The following is a 20,749-nucleotide window of genomic DNA, read 5'->3' as shown; positions in this document are numbered from 1 at the left end:
GCCAGGCAGTGTGCAGATCCTCGCGAACAGGACACCTGCCTGCAACGCACCCGCACCGCCTCACACCCCCTCCTCACCACCCTTGGCTTCCGAGCAAGTGGCCCGCTGCGGGGGGCGGCGCGGCAGGTGGCTTCTAATCGGTCCTAAGAGATGTATAGGATGGACAGGTCCTAGGGGGACGAGGAGGGGGAAGTCCTGCAAGGTTTAGGGTACCACAGGCAGCACGTTCCCAAGGCGAACCCGGATCCGGAGACACCCCTCATCCCCATCCTCTGAGGTTTCCGGGGTCATGGTGGGAGTGGGGCTGAGGGAGCCGGCGCGCACCGCAGGGCGGGGCGGCGACGGGAACAGGAGCGTCCGCGGCTGAAGCCACGGGGCCAGCACACAATGGGTCAGGCCGGCCGGCCAGGCGCGCGACCCCCGCGCCGCCGCCGCCGCCGTCCCACGTGGGCCGCAGAGCGCGCCGGCCCAGCAGCGGCCCCCGTCGGCCCAGGCCGGGCGCGGCGCGGGGCGGCGTACGTGCGCGCGCGCGCGCGTGCGTGCGTGCGATTTGCGATCAGGCGGCGCGGCGGACAGCCCCGGCGGCGGGGCGGGGGGTGGGGGGAGTTATATTGCGGGGTCCTTCCTCGCTCAGCCTGGTTCCTCCTCGGAGCGGAGACGGCAAATGGCGGACTTCGATACCTACGACGATCGGGCCTACAGCAGCTTCGGCGGCGGCAGAGGGTGAGGAGGCCGGACAGGGCGGGAGTGCGCGGGCCCTCGCCGAGCGCGGGAGCCGGGAGAGCCGAGCTTGGAGAAGGGGTCGGAGGCGGAGGGGTTCCCCCCTGCTCTGCGCGGCGACCTCCGTGCGTCCGTCCCTGGGGTGGGCCACACAACCCGGGGCTCCCCGCGGGAGAGGCCGGGAGGGCCGGGGCCTGGAAATGGCGCGCTCGGGGTCGGGGGGCCACGGGCGGGCGGTTAGGCCTCCGGGGGTCTAGCTCGTGGGGCGGATCCCCTGTGTTCCTGTCTCCCGCGGTGGAGTCCGGTCGCCGCGGTGCCCATTGCCCGGAGACGGGTGTCCACTGTCCTGGCCGATGCCCTGGCCTCTCCCTGCGGCAGAGGCGGCGCGGGGCCCCCGGGTGCGGCGCGGGCTGCGGGCCGCGGCCTGGCCGGCCTCCGGCGCTGCGGGTGCCTGGCCCCCTTAGCCATGGGGCCCACACAGCATGGGGAAGATCTGGGCCCGAGAGAGTTAGGGATGTGCCGGCTGCAAGCCCAGGATACAGTCGGGGTCCCCCCCTCCCCGCCACACACACACACAACCTCTCTGCAGGCAGCGGGAAGACGAACAAAACATACACGGGGTGGCGTTTTCCTGCGAGTTCTTTTCTTGGGTCAGACACGTGCTACGTGCTTGCTGGCAAAATTTGTTGTTTTGTTCCCTCCCTCCCCCCAACCTGGAGAACAAATAGTTTTGATTCTGGTCAAATGCAGACTGTCTCTCTATATAAAATATGAAGCGTCTTGTTTAAAAAGGGGGAAAAAAAATTCGTGATTACTAGTCGGGAATGCCAGGAAGCCGCTGTGGATTTGAAAAGAATAAAAGCGGATTCACTTCCCCCCCACCAGCGTGTCCACGCCCCGTGCCGTTTGTCAAGGACACGTTGGGGCTCTCTGGGCTCTTCCGGTAAGGGTTGCATTTTTCCCAGGACCACACCACACACAATGGCACCTGCCGAAGTGACCCGTGGTCACCCAGGTGGCTTCTGGGTGAAGAGGGATCGTTTTTGAGAGCCTGGGTTTGGGAGAGACTCGGGGACCTTGTGTTGGGACAGGAGCCCACACCCAGTGCCACAACTAGGCCAGTGCAAGAGGTGGAACTGCCTGTGATTTCAAAGAAAATTTTATTTGCTAATTAAAAACCCAAGCTGAGGTCAGGTCACATGCCTGTGTTGCCTTTGGGGTAGGTTGCCTGCCATCAGATTTGTGCCTGGGTCATCCCAGTGTTTGGGTGTCACTAGGGATTGGGTGGCGGGGTGTCTCCCAGTTCCAGTCGTTTTGGAAACACCCAGAAAACAACTTCTTGTTTCTGGTAGAGAGAGATACTGGGACACAGGTTGGAGATACTGTGGTGCCCTGAGGTTGCAATAAGGTGGTTCTGTTATATCAAGTCTTTGGTTTTTTTTTTTTTTTTTTTAAGATTTATTTATTTTTAATTGGAAAGGCAGATGTACAGAGAGGAAGATCTTCCATCCCATGGTTCACTCCCCAAGTGGCTGCATCGGCCGGTGCTGCGCTGATCCGAAGCCGGGAGCCAGGAACTTCTTTCCAGGTCTCCCATGTGGGTGCAGGGTCCCAAGGCTTTGGGCCGTCCTCCACTGCTTTCCCAGGCCACAAGCAGGGAGCTGGATGGGAAGTGGAGCTGCCGGGATTAGAAGCGGCACCCATGAGGGATCCTGACACGTTCAAGGCAGTTCAAAGCGATGACCTTAACTGCTACACTATCGTGCCGGGCCCACATCAAGTCTTTTTTTTAAAGGTTTGCTTATTTTTGTTGGAAAGGCAGGTATACAGAGAGGAGGAAAAACAAAGATCTTCCACTGGTTCACTCCGCACATGGCCACAACTGCCGGAACTGAGCCAATCCAAAGCCAGGAGCCAGGAGCTTCTTCCAGGTCTCCCATGCGGGTGCAGGGTCCCAAGGCTTTGGGCCATCCTCCACTGCTTTCCCAGGCCACAAGCAGGGAGCTGGATGGGAAGCGGAGCTGCCGGAATTAGAACCAGTGGCACCTGTATGGGATGCTGATGCTTATAGACAGAGGTTTAGCCAGTTTGGCCGCCATGCCATCCTCTTCCCTATGTATTTTTGAAGTTTCCTTTTTTTTTTTTTTTTTTCTGTTTACTCTTGAAAATAAATTGGCCAACTCTTCGGAGATGAAACTACAAAGTGGGCCTAGTAGCTAATGTCCTAGTCTTCCACACTCCAGGATCCCATTGGGGCACTGGTTCTAATCCCAGGTGCTCCACTTCCCATCCAGCTCCCTGCTTGTGGCCTGGGAAAGCAGTGAAGGACGGCCCAAAGCCTTGGGACCCTGAACCTGTGTGGGAGACCCGGAAAAGGCTCCTGACTCTGTATCAGCTCAGCTCTGGCTGTTGCAGCCTCTTGGACAGTGAACCAGCAGGTGGAAGATCTTTTTCTCTGTTTCTCTGTATACCTGACTTTCCAATAAAAATAAATAAAATTTAACAAAAAAAAGTGGTCACAAGTGAGGTCCTTTTCAGATGCCAGTCATTTCACATGAGGAAAAGTAAAAGTGCTGGGTAAAGTCATGTCATTACGGCTTGTTTTTTTTTTTTTTTTTTTTTTTTAAGATTTATCCATTTTTATTTGAAAGGCAGATTTTATAGAGAGAAAGATCTTCCATCTGCTGGTTCACTCCTCAACTGGCCACCATGGCTGGAGCTGAGCTGATCTGATGCTAGGAGCTTCTTCCAGGTTTCCCATGCGGGCGCAGGGCCTTAAGGACCTGGACTGTCTTCTGCCACTTTCTCAGACTTCAAGAAGAAGCTGGATGGGAAGTGAGGCATCCGGGGCTTACAGTGGCACGCATGAGGGCTGCCGGCCCCACGGGAAGCGTCTCGTTCACAGAATTTTCCATTTGGCTTCATGGGCCTGTGAAAGTGCGGAGTGTTGGCTCAGTTTCCTAAAAGACATTTTTGAAACCTGTGAGTTTGAGTCAGGGTTGAGGGGGACAAGACTTTCCAGAAGACCCCATGTGGAGTGACATGGTCCTTGGAAAAGCTGCTTCCCCCTCACGCCCGTCAGTGCACTTGAACCTCACTGGATTGTGGCTCTGGCTTAATGGTAGGATCTCTGAAACTCAGTTGGGCCCGTGCTTGACGCTGGACACGTGAACTATGCTTATCAGCAGGCATCTCCTTGCTGTACTGGGGGTCCCCACCAGGGCTGACTTTGGACCACCTTGTTTGGGGTTGCCGATGCACTCCTCCTCCCACCCCCACCAGGTGGATAATGCCTTGACCGTCCACAGCAGCCCTGGACTGGACAGTTGTCATTGGAAAATATGGCTTTTGATTGTATTGGCTGTGCTTCCCCAATAGTCGGGAAGCCCAAAGATGTGGGGGGGTCCCAGCGCATCAGGAGCTGTCTGTGCCAGCTTTGCTCAGTTATCTTTCTGAGGCTCCAACTTCACATTTTTCTTGGTTATGCCATGTAGAATGACACTGATTTTATTTTTTGTTTTGTTTGTTTTTAAGATTTTATTTTTGTTGGAAAGTCAGATATATAGAGAACAGGAGAGACAGAGGAAGATCTTCCGTCCTATGATTCACTCCCCAAGTGGCTGCAATGGCCGGTGCTGGGGCGATCCACAGCCAGGAGCCAGGAGCCTCATCCAGGTCGCAAACGTGGCTGCAGGGTCCCAAGGCTTTGGGCCGTCCTCCACTGCTTTCCCAGGCTGCAAACAGCTGGATGGGAAGCGGGGCTGCCGGGATTAGAACCAGTACTCATATGGGATCCTGGAGTGTGCAAGGGAGGACTTTAGCCACTAGGCTACTGTGTCAGGCCCTTATTTTAGATTTCTAATGGCAACATTCTTCAGCGTGCTTAACCATTCCTGGGCTGGGCTTAGAAGGTAGCCAGAATTCAGACAGCTAAACTGAGGCTGGAGATGCAGCTTGCCTTCTCGAGTCTCCTTTACGCAGAGTGGAATTCTGACCTTCGAGTTTTGTGGGACTTAGGCCTGGCATCGTGTGCCTCAATTTCTGAGCACCCGAATCCTTTGCAACCAGCCTTCTACATGTTGACTCAGTGGGAAGGACAGCCAGGCTGTGGACAAGCTTGTGCTAAAGGCCCTTGGGGTTGGCACGTGCCACCATGTTTGGGTGTGCTGGCACCACAGGGCCGGACTTTTCTCCTCCGTGGGAATTCTCACCAGAGAGACAGCACTGGGTTTAACGAGAGTTCTGTGCTCGAGAGCTGCGGCAAAGCCCTGGCATTGGAATCGGGCAGCTAAGCGTGAGGGTGTCTGCCCTGCGCGCTAGCACTGTGGTCTGGAGCGAGTTCCCCGCATGCGCGGTGGTAACTTCTGTGTGGGGCATCTGGGGCGGAAGCGGAGGCGGTGCGGCAGAGTATCCCAGAAAATGCCGAGTTGGGAGCTCTGGAGCTAGGGTTCCCAAATGTCTTAAATCGCCGGCTTACTCAGGGTGGGAAAAGTGCTTTTGAATTGGCTGAAGCAGGCTTTCCCTGGCGGCCTTTCTGAAGGCAGGAAAGAAGCTGTTGTGTTTTGCAGGCATGAAATGTGTTCCTTGGGGCTAGAGTAACATCCATGAGACAGGGAGTACTGAGTCCTTGTGAGGAGTTGATTTCTTATAGAATTTATGCTGGGGTTATTTCATATACTTCTGAGATTCCCAGAAATCAGTATATTTCCAGTTACTTTGGTGAAGTTTATGTTTCTGTTGGAAAATAACCGTAGCATCCTGGGAGGCTTTGGACCCCAACTCTGAGTGTCTTAGTGGGTCACAGTCCAAGATCGGGCTCCGACTCATGGTGGCCGGCTTCCTGGGTCACTTGGGGGGTTGGCTGACACACTCAAGATGTGGACTAAGCAGGATTGTCTGGAATTGAATGGCAGCCACGATCTCTAAGCCTTCTTTAAGTTCACCGTCCTTGGTTCCGTGAGTTTCCCCATGTGGCGATACCCAGTTTTGACCAAGGCCCCCCTCTGGGAGCGCCAAGTGAGGGACGCGGCAGGACAGGCCATGCAGCCACTGCCCCCCGCTGCTCTGCTGCAGGTGGCGACCAGTGGCCTTGTTGGAGGCTGGCTGGGGAGCACCCCTGCTTGCTGGTGCCTGTCTCTTTCTGCCCCCTTAGAATGTGGGCAAGGGTGCCCTGATGGGGACAATCCACTCTTCTGTGGCCACATCCTTGGAGGGCGAGGGCTGCTAAAGCCTCGGCGCTGGTTGTGGGGACGGAGCCTGCGCCCACTTGCCTCACTGCTGGGTGTTATGGGGAGCCCGACACCTCACTGTTTCCACTGTCACATCCAGTGTCTTCTCCCAGAGTCTCAGATTCTGGGTGGATCCTCTACTAAGCTGTGATTGGTTAATTAGCCTTTGTGGCGGGCGGATGGCCCACTCACAGAGCAGCACGTGTTGTCTTCCAGCTGCTGATCCGTGCCCTGAGGCCGCAGGAGCCTCCTTGGTGACACCGCCACCTTGGACGTCTGTATACTAAGGGCTGGCGAGCTGGCCTGGGACCTGTGTGATTATTTTTATTGGAAAGTCAGATACACAGAGAGGAGAGACAGTGAGGAAGCTCTTCCATCCAATGGTTCACTCCCCAAGTGACTACAACGGCTGGTGCTGCGCTGTTCCGAAGCCAGGAGCCAGGAACTTCCTCAGGTCTCCCACACAGGACCTGCATGATTTTTTTTTTTTAAGATTTACTTATTTTTGGGCCTGGCAGCATAGCCTAGCAGCTAAAGTCCTCGCCTTGAACGCACCAGGATCCCATATGGGCGCCAATTCTAGTCCTGCAGCCCCACTTCCCATCCATTTCCCTGCTTGTGGCCTGGGAAAGCAGTGGAGGACAGCCCAATGCTTTGGGACCCTGCACCCACGTGGGAGACCTGGAGGAGGTTCTTTTGACTGCCTTCCTCTCCTGTTTTCCCAGGCCACAAGCAGGGAGCTGGAACAGAAGTGGGGCAATTGGGACTGACGCCCATATGGGATGTTACTAACATGGCAGCTTTATTTGCTCTGCCATGTTGCCAACCCAATAAACTTGATTTTTTTTTTTTTTTTAAATAGTTTGTTTGGAAGGCAGGGTTAGACAGAGCTTCCATCCACTGGCTCACTCCCCCAGTGGCCACAGCAGCTGCCGGGGCTGGACCAGACTCACGCCTGGGAGCTTCGTCATGGACTCTTCATGAGTGACTTGTGCTAGGCTAAGGGCAGCATAAGATGCGCTGGTTGGTGTGGGATATTATGATGAATGTTTGTTTTGTGAGCTGTACCTTAAGGACATTAGCAAGCCACTGTCTGTCAGGGAGACAGGATGGCACAGCCCTTGGCTAAAGGGGGCTTTGTGGCACAGCAGGTGCCCCTGCCACTCACATCTCTGCCCTGACCCAGGCTCGGCTTTGCTGGTGTATGGGGACAAAGCTATTAGGTGGAGGATCCATCTCTCTCTCTGTCTTTATTAAAACAAACAAATAAAAAAAGATTTAGCCATGGGGGCTGTTCTGTGGCAAATGCTGGCACTCCCTGGGTCAGGGTGAGCAGCAGAATGTTGTGCTCTTTCGGAGTCTCTGAAAATAGGCAGAATTGCCACTGGCACGGCATCCGTCACCCGAGTCTGGATTGGTCTGATCCTGGTTGCTTATTTAACCTGCCTCTCTCATCCTCACTGCACAGTGGCGCACAGAGCCGGAGCTAGTACAGGACCGGCCCGTGTGGCCTCCACCTGCTTTCATTCTGTTTTATTATGGCACAATACACACCACAGAAAGTGTACCAGTTCCTTATTTTTGTCCTGCTGCCCCTCAAGGCGAGCCGTTTTGAAGTATAGAGATAATTCAGTGGCAGGGAGTACGTTCAGTGTAACTATCACCATGTCGACTTGTAGAACTTTTTCGTTGTTCCGTGAAGCGGCTCTGTTCGCTTCCCAGTTTTCACCCTGTCCACATTTTGACTGTTCCCATGGAGTCCATCTTCCTCCTGACTGTTAAGGGGTGCGGGGGGCCAGGGTATTTGAAGCCAGTCCCAGCCATTCTGTCATTCTGTCTTGCCACACTTGAGTGTCTAACAGGTAAGGGCTTAAAAATGACAACAAAGTTTCCGTATTTCCTATTCCATGTTCCTTTTCCCCAGTGTCACAGTAGTTGACTCTTCACTCCTGCCCCAAACACTTGGGATTCTACAGATGGATTCAGTTGAAAGGCAGCTTGCCAAAGAGATCTGGCTGGTTCACTCCAATTGACCATAATGACTGGGCATGGCCCAGGCCAAGATCAGGAGCCCAAAGCTCCATCTCGGTCTCTTGAGGCGGCAGGGGCCCAGTCCGCTCTGACCTTCCCAGACGCATTGGCAGGGACTCCATTGGAAGCCACGTTCAGTGTGGCTGGTGATGGTTCCACCAGTGCTCCTCAGTGCTAACTAAGGCTTTTTAAGGTTTGTGTTTAGGGCTCGGTGCGATGGCTCAATGGTCAAATTCTCACCTTGTAAGCACTGGGATCCTATATGGGTGCCAGTTTGTGCTGCAGCTGCTCCACTTCCCATTCTGCTCCCTGCTTATGGTCTGGGAAAACAATAGAGGATGACCCAAAGCCTTGGACCTTGGACCTATGGGGGAGACTCAGAAGAAGCTCCTGGCTTTGGATTGGCTCAGCTCTAACCGTTGCGGCTGTTTGGGGATTGAACCAGTGGGTAGAGGATCCTTGTCTCTGCTTTTCTTGCAGAGGGAAAGCAAGATGGAGAGAAAGATCTTCCGTCTACTACTTCACTCCCCAAGTGGCTGGAGCTGGGCAGGACTTGAACTGGTGCCCATATGGAATGTGGTGCCACAGGGTTGAGGACTACTTTTTTTTTTTTTTTTTTTTTAAAGATTTATTTTTATTATTTTTTCATTGGAAAGGCGGCTATACACAGAGGAGAGACAGAGAGGAAGATCTTCCGTCCGATGATTCACTCCCCAAGTGAGCGCAACGGGCCGATGCTATGCCGATCCGAAGCCAGGAGCCTCTTCCGGGTCTCCCACGCGGGTGCAGGTTCCCAAAGCTTTGGGCCGTCCTCTGCTGCTTTCCCAGGCCACAGGCAGGGAGCTGGAAGGGAAGCGGGGCTGCCGGGATTAGAACCGGCGCCCATATGGGATCCCGGGCGTGCAAGGCGAGGACCTTTAACCACTTGCGCCACCGCGCCGGGCCCGACTTTTTTTTTTTTTAAGATTTATTTTTATTGGAAAGGCAGAGAGGAGGAGAGACAGAGAGGAATATCTTCCGTCTGCTGGTTCACTCCCCAAGCAGCTGTAACGGCTGTAGCTGCGCCAGTCCAAAGCGGGGAGCTGGATGGGAAGCGGGGCTGCAGCCCAGAGGACTAGCCTATTGAGCCACCACACACCTCTTTGCTGTTGTCTTGAGTTGATGCGCTTCAGCTCGGTCGTGTGTCATTCCCCTGGAAATTTGTAAAATCCTGTCCCGGGAGAATTCAGCAGATGTCCTTCCTTCCTTCCTGTCTCTGCCACTTTGGGAGTCTGGGACACTGCAGGTTGGTTTCACCTGCTTACTGAACAAACTCCCACCTCCATCATCCACGCTCTCCTGTAGGCCCCGCCCTCTCTCTCCTCTCCCTTTGCCCTGGTGTCCTGTTGCCTGCTGACTGGGTTCCTGTGGCTGCCGGCCCCAGGCACCCCACCCTACGGAATCAGTTCACAGTGCCTCCCCGGAGCCTGGTGGCTTCTGCTCCTGTCTACTGTCCTCAGGCCTAAAGCTTCCCTGGAGGCAGGAAGGCGGTCTGGGCTTCGTGCCTGTTTTAGCATGGGTTGAGCATTCTGACTTGGGTGGAGGTGAGCAAAGAGAAGGGCTTTGTGTCCTCTTAAGATAAGGATCGCACTTGGAGCTCAAAGTTGCACCTCCTAAATCTTCCTGAGTATAATTTGCGGCTGTAAAAACTTGGACACTTTGAGAAGCAGGGGTTGGGGGGAGCTGCCGACGGGGGCAGGCAGGTGATGCAGGCGGGGACTGGCTGTGATGCAGGCGGGGAAGGGCCCGTGCCCACCCCTGCCCCAGCTCCATGTGCCCCTGATTCCTGTTTGCCAGCCCCTGAGATGCTGCTCAGTGTAGCCTCAAGCATGTTCTGTGTGCCCGTGATCATTTGGGAATTGTCATTAAGCTTTTATATGGCACGCAGTGGTTTTTGAAGAACTTTTTTTTATAGTCAATTAAACCTGTTTATAAAGCCAGGATGTGAAATATTTATAAAACAGCGGACGTGAAAACCGAGGTGCAGTGTGCCCGTGGTGCACTAACACAGGAAGGGGATCTCTGCTAGCCGGTTAAGCAAGCAGCAGCGGGAGCTGGGCGCTGACACCGCAGGCTAAGCCTCTGTCTGTGTGGCTCCAGCATCCCCAGCAGCACGGAGTCCCTCTGCTCCACTTCCAACCCAGTTCCCTGCATGTGACCTGGGAAAGCAGTGGAGGATGGTTCAAGTCCTCGGGCACCTGCTCCTCATGGGAGTCTGTGAGCAAGCTAAAAACCAAGCAGGCAAGTAGTGCAGTGTAATGCTGTGTGTGTGTTGCAGTGGTAGTTCATCCCCACCCTCACCCCTGGGCTTAAATCTGCTGCCAGCTGTGTCTCAGGGATTGAAATGATGGGCGGGGGAAAGAATTGTGCCGTCCTCTTATGTGTGTCCCCATGGGGTATCTTGGGGTGCCAGTACATAGAAACACACCAGCTCTCCTGGAAGGCACTCCCCACTGCCCTCGTGACCCCAGGAGCAATCCATGGGGCTGACTGCAGCAGGCCGACTGGTGGCGGGTGGCCTCCAGGCTCCAGGATGACGTCACCAGGTGGCTGCTGGGCGATTCCTCCGGATGTTGAGCTCACTTCAAAAACTGCCAGAACCAGATCTTTCTGTCTTCCCTACAACCAGAGCCACCGCTGTGCCCTGCATTTTTCTAAGCTCCCATCATCTTAAAAGCATCACTCAGCTGCCTCCTGTCCTCAGGCGGAGGTGGCCTGAGCTGTCCAGGCCTGCATTCGTCACCCTCCGGAAGTCCCCATGCGGTCACTGACAAGCCTCCCTCCCTGCCTCTACTGTCCTTGCAGACACCCAGCAGCCATCTCATCTCTTTCTTGATCTCGCCTCCTTTTTATTATTATTATTATTATTATTTTATTTAGCTTTTTTGCATGCACTGGAGTTCTCCAACACACCTAACAGGAGGGCCTGATTCTCTAGGCTTTCAGATCTGCCATCTGAAATGAGAAACGGAAAATTCCAAAAACAGTGCATTTGAAACGATAAGGCGTTCCGAGTAGCCTGATGAGCCCTTCCCAGTGTGAGACTTTGCTGGGCCTTGAATCCTCCCTTTGCCAGACCCGCCTACCCACGTGCTGGCTGGGGACACCTCCTGGCCTTGCCCAGCAACCCGTCTTCACCCCGCTGCCCTTCTGCCTCCTGGAGCCTGCTGGCATTGAGCACAGCCCAGAGCTTCTGCGGAACTGTGCTCATGGAACTCCTAGCAGCTCATTGTCAGGCTCTTGCACTCGTGGCTTGCTCATCTCTCACGCAGCCTGATGGATAGACTCATCAGAGGTGTGAGTGTATGGGGAGGAACACAGCTTATACAAGGCCTTGCGCTGGCTGCTTGTGGCTCCTCGGTGGGTCTTGGGGCCCAGTCCCCATGAATGAGGAAGACTGCTGTGTGCCCCCAGACACCAACATTAGACCCACGTGGCATGGCCACGTGCAGTGCTGCTAAGGATAGCGGAGAGCTGCTGCTCAGGCCAGCGGTCAGCTGTTAACACAGAGGGTGGTGAGTGCTCACTGGTTTTTAAACAGAGTGCACTACTATTCAGAAGTTTAACATCCTGATTTTTTTTTAAGGTTGGTTGGTTTTTGTTGGCAAGACCTCTGGAGAGGCAGAGAAAGATCTTCCATCTGCTAGTTCACTTCTCAAATGGCTGCAATGGCTGGGGCTGAGCCTATCTGGAGCCAGGAACTTCTTCCAGATCTCCCACACAGGTGCAGGGTCCCAAGGCTTTGGACCATCCTCCCCACTGCTTTCCCAGGCCACAGGCAGGAAGCTGGATAGGAAGTGGAGCTGCCGGGATTAGAACTGGCACCCATATGGGATCCCGGTACATTCAAGGCGAGGACCTTAACCATTATGCTGTTGCACCAGGCCCTGCATGTAAGTTCTTGACCTTGACCCATTAGAAAGGAAATGTTGACTCTCAACATTTCACTCAACTATTTTTTTTTCCTTCAACATTTGTTTATTTCAAAGACAGAGTGACAGAGGGAGAGAGGTTGACATAGAAAGAGATCATTCATCCACTGATTCACTCCCCAAGTGGCTGAGCCAGGTGGAATGCAAGAGCATGAAATTCCATCTGGGTCTCCCACCGAGTGGTGGGCCCAGTGCTCCAGCCATCATGCTGTGTTCCCAGGCACATTAGCAGGAAGCTGGATGAGAAGTGGAGCAGCCAGGACTTGAACCAGTGCTTATGGGATGGGGTCTCACACAGATGGTAGTTTAACCAGCTGCATTGCAATGTTGAGTTAACCTGGCCAACAGTAGTGTCCACATGTGGGCCACCTTACTTATGTTTGTCAGCTGTGTCACAAAGCCTTAGTTGTCACGTCTGCTCGTCCCTCTGTTGCTTCGGTCTTTCCTGCCCCAGATATGTTTGGAACCTCCGTGGAAACTGGGAAGCAGTTTGTCTAGTTACTGGTGAAGCTGGCACCTGTCAGACCTGGTAGGTCTTCTATGATAAGTCATTCGTAGGGTGATCACTGAGGGGCACTTGAAGATCTTGTTGCCCCCAAACTATTTGCCTCTGGTTCAGGCCGCGTGTGCGAGCTGTGTGGGTGGCTCGCGCAGTGCAGTTAACGCTCTGTTTGTGTGTTTGCTTGCTTGCCTGTTGGCTTCAATGTTATTTTTAGAGCCATACGGGTTCCCAGGCGAATGAGGCAGAAAGAACAACCCTCCCGTGTGCCGCATTTCCTGTCAGCCCTGAGCCCATCTACACAGGCCAGTGTCCCTGGGACCCTGCTGCCCAATACGGGGGACCCACTCCCAGGCCTGGGTTTGCACAAATGTCCAGTGATGGTCTTGGGTTTGTTTTTTGTTTGTTTTAGTTTTGTTTCAGTTACGTTAACTTTCTTTTTTTAGACTAGTATGTTATAGGTCAGGCAATAGCCATCCTCACTGTACGGATGCGCCCTGCCTCGGGCTGTGTGTGTGTGCGCCTGGAAGTTGTTAGCTTTCAGGAGTGCAGGGGCTGTGTTGGTCTTACAGCCTGACAAGGTGGAGTGGCTAGGGATCCATAAACCCAGGCCCCGCACAGCAGGTGAGTGCAGTAACACATCATAGTGTAAGTGGGTCCATGACAGCTGCAGATGCATGGGGCACAGAGAGCAGGATCTAGGATGCCTGTGGCCCTGCTGCATGCATGGCATGAGTGCGAGCATCCTCCTGACCCGGAAAGCATGGAGGATGCAGTGCTCTGTGGCTCCCGGAGTGGCACATGGAGGAGAAGGCTTAGGTGCAAGGTGTGCAGGCCCTGCAGACCTGGGCTCGGCTGGGTGTCTTAGGCAGGCATACTGTATGATGTTTCCATGTGTTATGCATTGCTGTAGACCTTTCTGCCCCTTTCTCCCCGCCAACAGGACCCCTCCTCCCCCAGACATGCGGGGTAGCCTACAGTTCAATCACGTGGTGAGAGTGTCACCGGACATTAGGCCTGGGTGCTGTGCTGGTGTACTGAGTGGAAGACACCGACTGTCAGACTGAATCCTGTCCCTGTCCCCTCCTAGGTCCCGCGGCAGTGCTGGAGGCCATGGGTCCCGTAGCCAGAAGGAGCTGCCCACAGAGCCACCCTACACAGCGTATGTAGGAAATCTACCTTTTAACACGGTGCAGGGTGACATAGACGCTATCTTTAAGGATCTCAGCATAAGGAGTGTACGGCTAGTCAGAGACAAAGACACAGACAAGTTTAAAGGTGAGTTTGGGGGTCAGCAATCTATCGTACTGCTCCAAGTTAAAGGGGTGGGGGTGGGTATAGGGGAGTGCAGGTGGACACGCACATGTGATGGGGGGCACTGTCTGCGTGGTCAGTGCTGGTGCAGCTGAACGTTTCATCTCGGCTCTTCACGTCACAGTGCTTCACACTGTGCTGATTGGTCAAGAGTTGTGGCCTGCATCAGCGATTGGCTGCCTGGAGAGCCAGTAAGGTCCCGGCTGTCCACCCCTGAGAGCATGCAGAGGAGGGGCTGGCTGCTTGAAGTGGCCTGTGATGCTGCAGGAGCTGTGACATGAGGGGGAGACTCGGGAGACTCAGGGGACTCGGGGCCATCTGGGGCTGAGCCAGCCTCGGGCTGGGCCAGCAGCCACAGGTTTCGGCATCGTACTCCAAGTGTCCTCCTCAGCTTTGCATGTCTGGGGCCACTCTGAATTTGAACGTCATTTTTTCAATTGCTGTCCTCGCCGATTCAGCCTGGGGTGGGAGTCGGTCTGCAGCCAGGGCAGCTCCACCTTCACACAGGTGGGAGCAGAAGTCTGGGTTCCAGCCCTGAAAAGGCCTTGCAGTCTGCTGGGCTTTAAAGGTGCATAAGGCAAGGACACACCAGTGGGAACCAGGGCATGGCAGTACTACTTACGCAGGCTTGAACTTCAGGCGGCAGTGAGGGGGCAAGGCCAGCCCAGCCACAGGGTGGCAGTAACGCACACGTGGATCTAGGCTTGTGTTTTCATGAACACCCAAGGAAGATTGCACTAGATGCTGGCACTGTAATACTTAGCTCTGTGGGACAAATTTTAGGATCAGCTCTCCAAGGAGCAAGTTTAGAGATGCTTTAGCCCTTTTCAAACCCAAGCTCTCTGAGATCCTTTCCTCAAGTTAGATTAACCCAGAAGCCAGCTCCACTCTGTCGTAATCCCAGGCAGATTTTGTGCCAAGGGAAGGTGGGTGGCCAGGCACGAAAGGCTTGTTGAGAAGAGGCCGCCCTCGGCACCTGTGTAATGGGTGGGCCTAGCCAGGAGGACCCCGAGAGGGAGCCACAACCCTAAGGTCTGGTCCCTCACCAGGCACATGGGGTCAGCCAGGCTGAGTACCCCTGAAAGGGCATCTGTGATGGGGCAGCGGCACGCATGCGCTCCCGTGGCCGGCCTGGCCTAACCCAGGCGCCCGGGCTTCTGTTTTCTCTTCCAGGATTCTGCTATGTAGAATTCGATGAAGTGGACTCCCTTAAGGAAGCTCTGACGTATGACGGTGCAGTAAGTGGCCCAGGCTTTCTGTCCTGTTAGCTGGCCTGTTCGCTTGGCTTGCCCACTCGTACTGATAACTTTTCTCCTCTTGTCACACTAGCTGTTGGGCGATCGGTCACTTCGTGTGGATATCGCCGAAGGCAGAAAACAAGACAAAGGTGGTTTTGGATTCAGAAAAGGTGGACCAGATGACAGAGGTGACTGGCCCTGCCAAAGCTGGGGGGAGGGGGGACAGGGGACCGCTGAAATAACCACTGCTGCTGTCGCCATGACCCCGGGGCCACTGCGCAGGTTTCCTCGGGTTCCCATCACACCTGGGCCGACCATACGTGTGTGTCGGCCAGGTCACAGTGCAACCCTGGAAGTGTCTCTGCACACCCCATCTCTGGTGGCCTGACTGCGCTGCTTCCTCTGTGCCTTTCACAGCTGTGGCTTCCCTTGGCAGCATGCAGGCAAGCAAAACAAGAAAGCCTGTGTCCTGGGCACCATGCGCTGTCACCTCGTGCTAGTGCCTGCCAGGCCCAGGCCTTAAGCCCACCCAGCACTCTTCCTCAGGCTCCACTAATCAGGCATGCTTGTCAGTGTTTTTGTATGTGGTAGAAAGAGGTAACAGGTACTTCTAGAAAAAGTGTGGAGGTTCTAGAAGCTTCTTCACTGGGACTCCTTCCTATCTGGTCAAGAGTGGTCCTGGAGGCCTTTTGCCCATGAGGAGTGGGGAGCCCGGTCGCTCCGGGACAGGTGAACGCAGCCCAGCTTACCACCAGTGATGGCCCCATTCAGGGGTCACTTTGCCTGCCAGGCCTCTGCCATGCGTTTCTTTACCTCTCTTTCTGCTTTTCTTTCTTACTGGAAAGACAAGGGGATACAGGGAGGGAGAGGCCAGGGACATTGATGTTCCTTCCCTGGTCCACGCCCCAGTTGGCCACAGCGGCCAAGGTAGAATCAGGCGAAAGCCAGAAGCTGGAAATGGGAACTCTGTCCAGGTCCTGCACGCGGGTGGCTTGGGCCCAGCTGCTGGGACTGGCTTCCAGCACTTTCCCAGCCATCAGCAGGGAGTCAAGGCTGACACGCAGCAGCTGGAACTCCAGCTGGTGTCTGTAGTGGAATGCTGCTGTAACACATGGAGGCTTAACCTGCCGCCCCATAACACCGGCCCTTTCCATCATGAAAATAATTCATACACGTGATGAGCACATCAATTCCAGGAGCCCGTGTACTGGTGCAGCAAGCTGCTCCTCGCACCGGTGGCACCGGCATCCCATGTGTGCATCGGTTTGAGTCCTGGCTGCTTCACTTTCCATCCAGCTCCTTGCTAATGGCCTAGGAAAGCAGTAGAGGATGTCCCAAGGCCTGGGGACCCTGCAGCCACCCACGTGAGAGACCTGACCTGGCTCCGAGCTTTGGACCAACTAAATCTTGGCTATTGTGGCATTTTGGAGGGTGAACTAGCAGATGGGCGATCTCTAGTTTTTCCTTCTCTCTCTCTCTAACTCTGACTTCCAAGTAAAAGAAGTAAACTTTTCTGCTCGGTTCCTTGCTCACAAATGGGAGTGGTTGGCTCTCCCTCGGCAGCCCAGGCTGCGCACCCTCAGTCCTGGTGCCACGGGCAGCAGCCCCCCAGCACGCCCTCCCGCGAACGCAGGCCCTCTGTAGGCTGCATCTGCAAGGTGTACGTGCGTCCAGCAAGCTCTTCTTTAGGCTTGAGTCACATACTAAGATGACTCATCATGCAAATATTTGCCGATATTCCAGAATCTAATCCCTTCTGGTCCGGCACAGTTTGGACAAGGGCTACTTGCCCTGTGTCAGATGGGAACATCCATACTCCCACAGACTGTCATCTTCCTCATTTCAGAGTCTGGAATTTTCTACAGTTCTTTTTGGCACTGATCTAGCTAATAACAGGACTCGCCCTGTTGGTTGATTGAAATGTCCTCTAGCCAATCAGAAGGCAGCTTGTCCCTAAAAGGGCATGGTAGCCGGTAAGCCTGTAGTGTCACACATAAGCTGGTCTCTGCCACAGGCAGGTGACCTGCTGCCACTTGTGGGGTCGTGGGTGCCATAGAAACAGCATGGCAGTTCCAAGCTCCAGGGACATGGGCGTTTCCCACGCACCATGCTGCCGTGGGCTCAGCCGGGGCTGTGTGGCCAGACGGTGACAGTGGCCACAGCCCAAGTCGCCGCCTCACCCTCCCTCCTCCCCAGAGCGCGTGTGAACTGCAGGATTGATGTGCTTGTTGGTAACCAGGTGTTGTATGCACCGTTTGCAGGAATGAGTCACGCACGTTCACCCTTTAGAGTGATGCAGGTTTTAAAAGTGACACACTTAGATAGGTAGGAAGAACTGAGCAACAAGGAAAGCTACAAAGAAGCAAGCAACTAAAAGAGTCCTTCCTTCAGGCACAGCTGCCTGGAGCTTGGCTCTGCCATGGCTTGTTCAGATGAGGCTTTGCAGGCAGCCTGAGCCCGGGCCTGTCCTGTGTGCCAGCTTGCCTCTTGGCCCCATCGCACGCCTGGCAGAGCAAAGCAGCCAGAACCGTGTTGATTTGCCTCACCATGCGGGTGTGTGCAGAGAGCTTCAGGCTAAAATGCTGCTCGCCGGGATTGTTCCATCTCTGGAAGACAAGTTCCGCAGCCGCCATGCCCAGTGCCTCTTAGCAGACTTGTGGGAACATGTGGGGTTCCATGTTGGCAGGTCTGTAGTGTTGGCGATGAGAAGACCTCGGCCGGGGCCTTGTGCTTGGCTCTGAGCATCTAAGAGGGTCTGGGTGTATGGAGCACTGACTCCTCCAGGATGGGCTCAGCTGAGCCCCCCCACACCCTCAGTCCCAGAACTGGGTGTCGGACACCTTGATTGGAGTCCTTGCACGCAAGTCAGTTCCGTTGCTGACTTGTAGTGGAGCTGCTGTAGGACACGGAGCCACTGCTCCAGCAGACCAAAATGGCTGGCTCTGCTCCGTGGGGAAGGCAGAGACGGTGCCTCCCTCTGCCCTTGGCTAGGAGCCTGTGCCCTCATTGCAGTGCAGCCCCTTGGGTACGCCCTGTGTTTTCTAGGTGGTAGGCGTGTGTGTGTGAATAGGGCATTCTGGCTGGTTGGGACAAGCACGTGGTAAAGATAGTTCCCCAGGGCTCAGGGTCCCTCTGGGAATGGGTAAACACAGGCACCTTTGAACACGCGGTGAGCTGGCTGGATGCCCCCACCTCATGGAGGTCTGGGAACTGCGAGATGCAGTGTCTGCTGAGAAGCAGGTGCCCGCGGGAGTGGGGAATGAGCCCGCGGAGGGGGCTTGCCTCGCACCTCCAGGCACCTGCCTTGTCCAGCCCTGTGTGCCCCATGTGGGTGGAATGACTGGTAACGGCCGGGTATCCGGAGTGGCGCCCAGTGGTGACTTCACGTCCTTAACCTTGTCTTCATTTCTTTGCCTCAGGGCTTTGCACGCTGTGCTGTCTGATAGCTGGGAATTGCATGTTGCCCCTTTGCCTAGCCGTGTAGATTGATTGAAGCCTGCCAGGAAGGGCATTTTCCAGAGTGGCTTTAAGCCGGGTTTGAGTGCAGCTCACAGCAGGCTGGTTTTTTCCCCCTGAGAGGTTCTGTTAGCGCGGAAGCTTGATGTGGGGCACCTTGCAGCTACTGGGCTCCCCCAGGCTCGCCCCCACCCCCGAAGCATGGGCCTGCACACTTCCTTCAGCGTCCCCCTCTCTCCGCAGGCTACAGGGATGACTTCTTAGGAGGCCGGGGTGGCAGTCGCCCGGGGGACCGGCGAGCAGGCCCGCCCATGGGGAGTCGCTTCAGGGACGGCCCGCCCCTGCGCGGCCCCAACATGGATTTCAGAGAACCTACAGAAGGTAGGCGCGCGGTGGCCGGGACGGGCGCTCCGGGATGGGCGCTCCGGGTGTCGGGCTGGCCATGGAGTGGCGGACCCCTCCTCGGGCAAGCCTCGTAAGCCTTGTGATTTTCCTCCCCCAGAGGAAAGAGCACAGAGACCGCGGCTCCAGCTTAAACCTCGGACAGTCGCCACACCCCTCAATCAAGTCGCCAATCCTAACTCTGCAATCTTCGGGGGAGCCCGGCCCAGAGAGGAAGTGGTTCAGAAGGAACAAGAATGAGCTCGGGTTGTGGGGAGGGAGGGCGGGACCTGGGGCGGGGCGCTGAGGAGAGGCGGGGGTGGCCCCCGCAGCTCCCCGGCCACGCCCCGCACCCCACTCCCGGCCCTGGAAGCACGGGGCTTGTGGATGCATGTCAGCTGTTGACAAGTGGTTTTTAGTACATTCTTGGCTTTGCTGTAGCTCTCGTGCCTGTCCCATGCCTTTTTCTTTTGCTGCTCCCCTGCCGCCCCTTGTCTTCCCGCCAGCACGTGGCTTTCTGGGGGAGTCCAGGGCGGCCCCCCGTGGGCGTGGCTGGGCTAGGTGCTGCTCCTCCACTCCCTGGCTACTTCTCTTTATTTTGGTTATTCTGGATGCCGGCCAGCCTCCTGGCTGCTGGCCGGGGCCCCTCAGTGCCACTCTCCAGACCTGCCTGTGGAGTTGTACTGCTGGGCACCGGAGGGGGCGTTAGCTGTTAGCTAAGGGGAAGGCACTGTGGGGGCTCCTCATGATGAGGGGACAGCCAGGAAGAGCGGTGTGGAAATAGGGGCACCCTGTGCTCCCAGGGCAGTTGTGCCCACGAGGCCTTCCCCAGACCCCGGGTCCCTGCGTGTGCGTCTCCCTTGTGCTTCTCTGTGGCCCTAGCGTAGGTGACAAAGAGAAGTCGGGCTGCTCACCGCCCTGGGCTTCACTCAGTTCAGAACCGCGTCCACTCTGCAGAGCAGGCGAGGTCCGCAGATGGCTGTAGAGGCTGAGACAGCCTATGCCTGTGTGTGGTGTGGGCATTTCCCCAGGACTGGGCCAAGGCAGGAGCTCTGGGACTGGGGACAGGTGGTTAGTCCCCAGCCGCCGGGAGGCGCCGTGGGGGCGGCTGGAGCCGGGGCTGGCCGGGCTGCGGGGCAGGGCAGCGTGTGTAGATGGTGGCTCCGGCTCTAGCACGGCCCTGGCTTCTCTTTGTTGCAAGGTGTCAGCAGTTTCCAGAACTCCCTCTCCTCTTCCTCCTCTTCCTGTCCCCCCTGCTTCTCCAATAAGAACCATTTGTGTAACACCAACACTTAACTTAAGAAAGACATGCATTGCGTGGTTGTAATCAAACCCGAAGCTTTCCGATGACCTACTTACATCTTCAATGTGGAAAAGATAAAGAACAAGGCAAATTCATCCAAACTGCTGGGTGGCCCAAATGACTTTTAAATGTCAGAATGGAATTCCAAACACTTAACACAGTCAGCTCTATGACAGAAAGTGAATCTATGGATATGGTATTTTGTGAATGATCTTTTAAATAAAGAAAACCTTACGTAATATTTAATGCTTGTCTTTATTTTTGAGTTTCGGCTAGCTGCTCAGAAGATTTTAGATTGGAGACCTCTCCATGGAGGGTGCTGTCAGCGACTGGGAGTGAGCAGAGCAGGTGTCATGGCCCCCAGACTAAGGCACCACCACCTGTGGTGCCCGCATGCCATTACACCTTGCCATTCCAGCTTCCTACTGATGTTGCCTTGGAGCGAGCAAATGGGTCCACACGCTGGGGCATCTGCCAGCTGCGCGGCACCTGTGAATGGAGCCCTGGCCCCTGGATCTGGGCTGATGCCAGCCTGTGTGGGCTCTATGAGCATCCCTCTGCCGTTCTTGCCCTGAAGGACAGTGGCAGGTCTCATGCGCATTGGTTGG

At 55.5% G+C, this 20,749-nt stretch overlaps 1 protein-coding gene across 3 annotated transcripts; it reads left to right on the top strand.

Annotated features, from left to right (window-relative positions):
* The first annotated feature begins 553 nt into the window (after positions 1 to 553).
* On the top strand, positions 554 to 20,382 carry EIF4H (eukaryotic translation initiation factor 4H). 3 transcript variants are annotated; one of them, XM_040972798.1, is made up of 7 exons: positions 631 to 723; positions 13,540 to 13,727; positions 14,937 to 15,001; positions 15,093 to 15,189; positions 18,203 to 18,225; positions 18,658 to 18,838; positions 18,960 to 20,382. In XM_040972798.1, exons 1-7 carry the CDS (start codon positions 665 to 667, stop codon positions 19,097 to 19,099), a joined length of 753 nt encoding a protein of 250 aa, XP_040828732.1. In that variant the 5' UTR covers positions 631 to 664; the 3' UTR covers positions 19,100 to 20,382. The 3 variants fall into 3 exon arrangements, with proteins under 3 accessions (XP_040828733.1, XP_040828731.1, XP_040828732.1); XM_040972799.1 differs by lacking the exon at positions 18,203 to 18,225 and having other exon boundaries at positions 554 to 723; positions 18,701 to 18,838; XM_040972797.1 differs by lacking the exon at positions 18,203 to 18,225 and having other exon boundaries at positions 617 to 723; positions 15,093 to 15,233; positions 18,682 to 18,838.
* Positions 20,383 to 20,749: the final 367 nt, after the last annotated feature.

The sequence above is a fragment of the Ochotona curzoniae genome, unplaced genomic scaffold (assembly GCF_017591425.1).
Source record: "Ochotona curzoniae isolate NIBS_2020 unplaced genomic scaffold, NIBS_Ocur_1.0 contig_2321, whole genome shotgun sequence".
Classification (NCBI taxonomy): domain Eukaryota; kingdom Metazoa; phylum Chordata; class Mammalia; order Lagomorpha; family Ochotonidae; genus Ochotona; species Ochotona curzoniae.
Note: the sequence above shows the minus strand (reverse complement) of the source record. Positions and strands in the feature narration are given on the sequence as shown.

Coding starts and splice junctions, on each gene's coding strand:
- EIF4H (XM_040972798.1), top strand. CDS start 665: ATGGCGGACTTCGATACCTACGACGATCGGGCCTACAGCAGCTTCGGC. Junction 15,002..15,092: donor CTCTGACGTATGACGGTGCA/GTAAGTGGCCCA, acceptor TTGTCACACTAG/CTGTTGGGCGATCGGTCACT. Junction 15,190..18,202: donor AGGTGGACCAGATGACAGAG/GTGACTGGCCCT, acceptor CACCTCATGGAG/GTCTGGGAACTGCGAGATGC.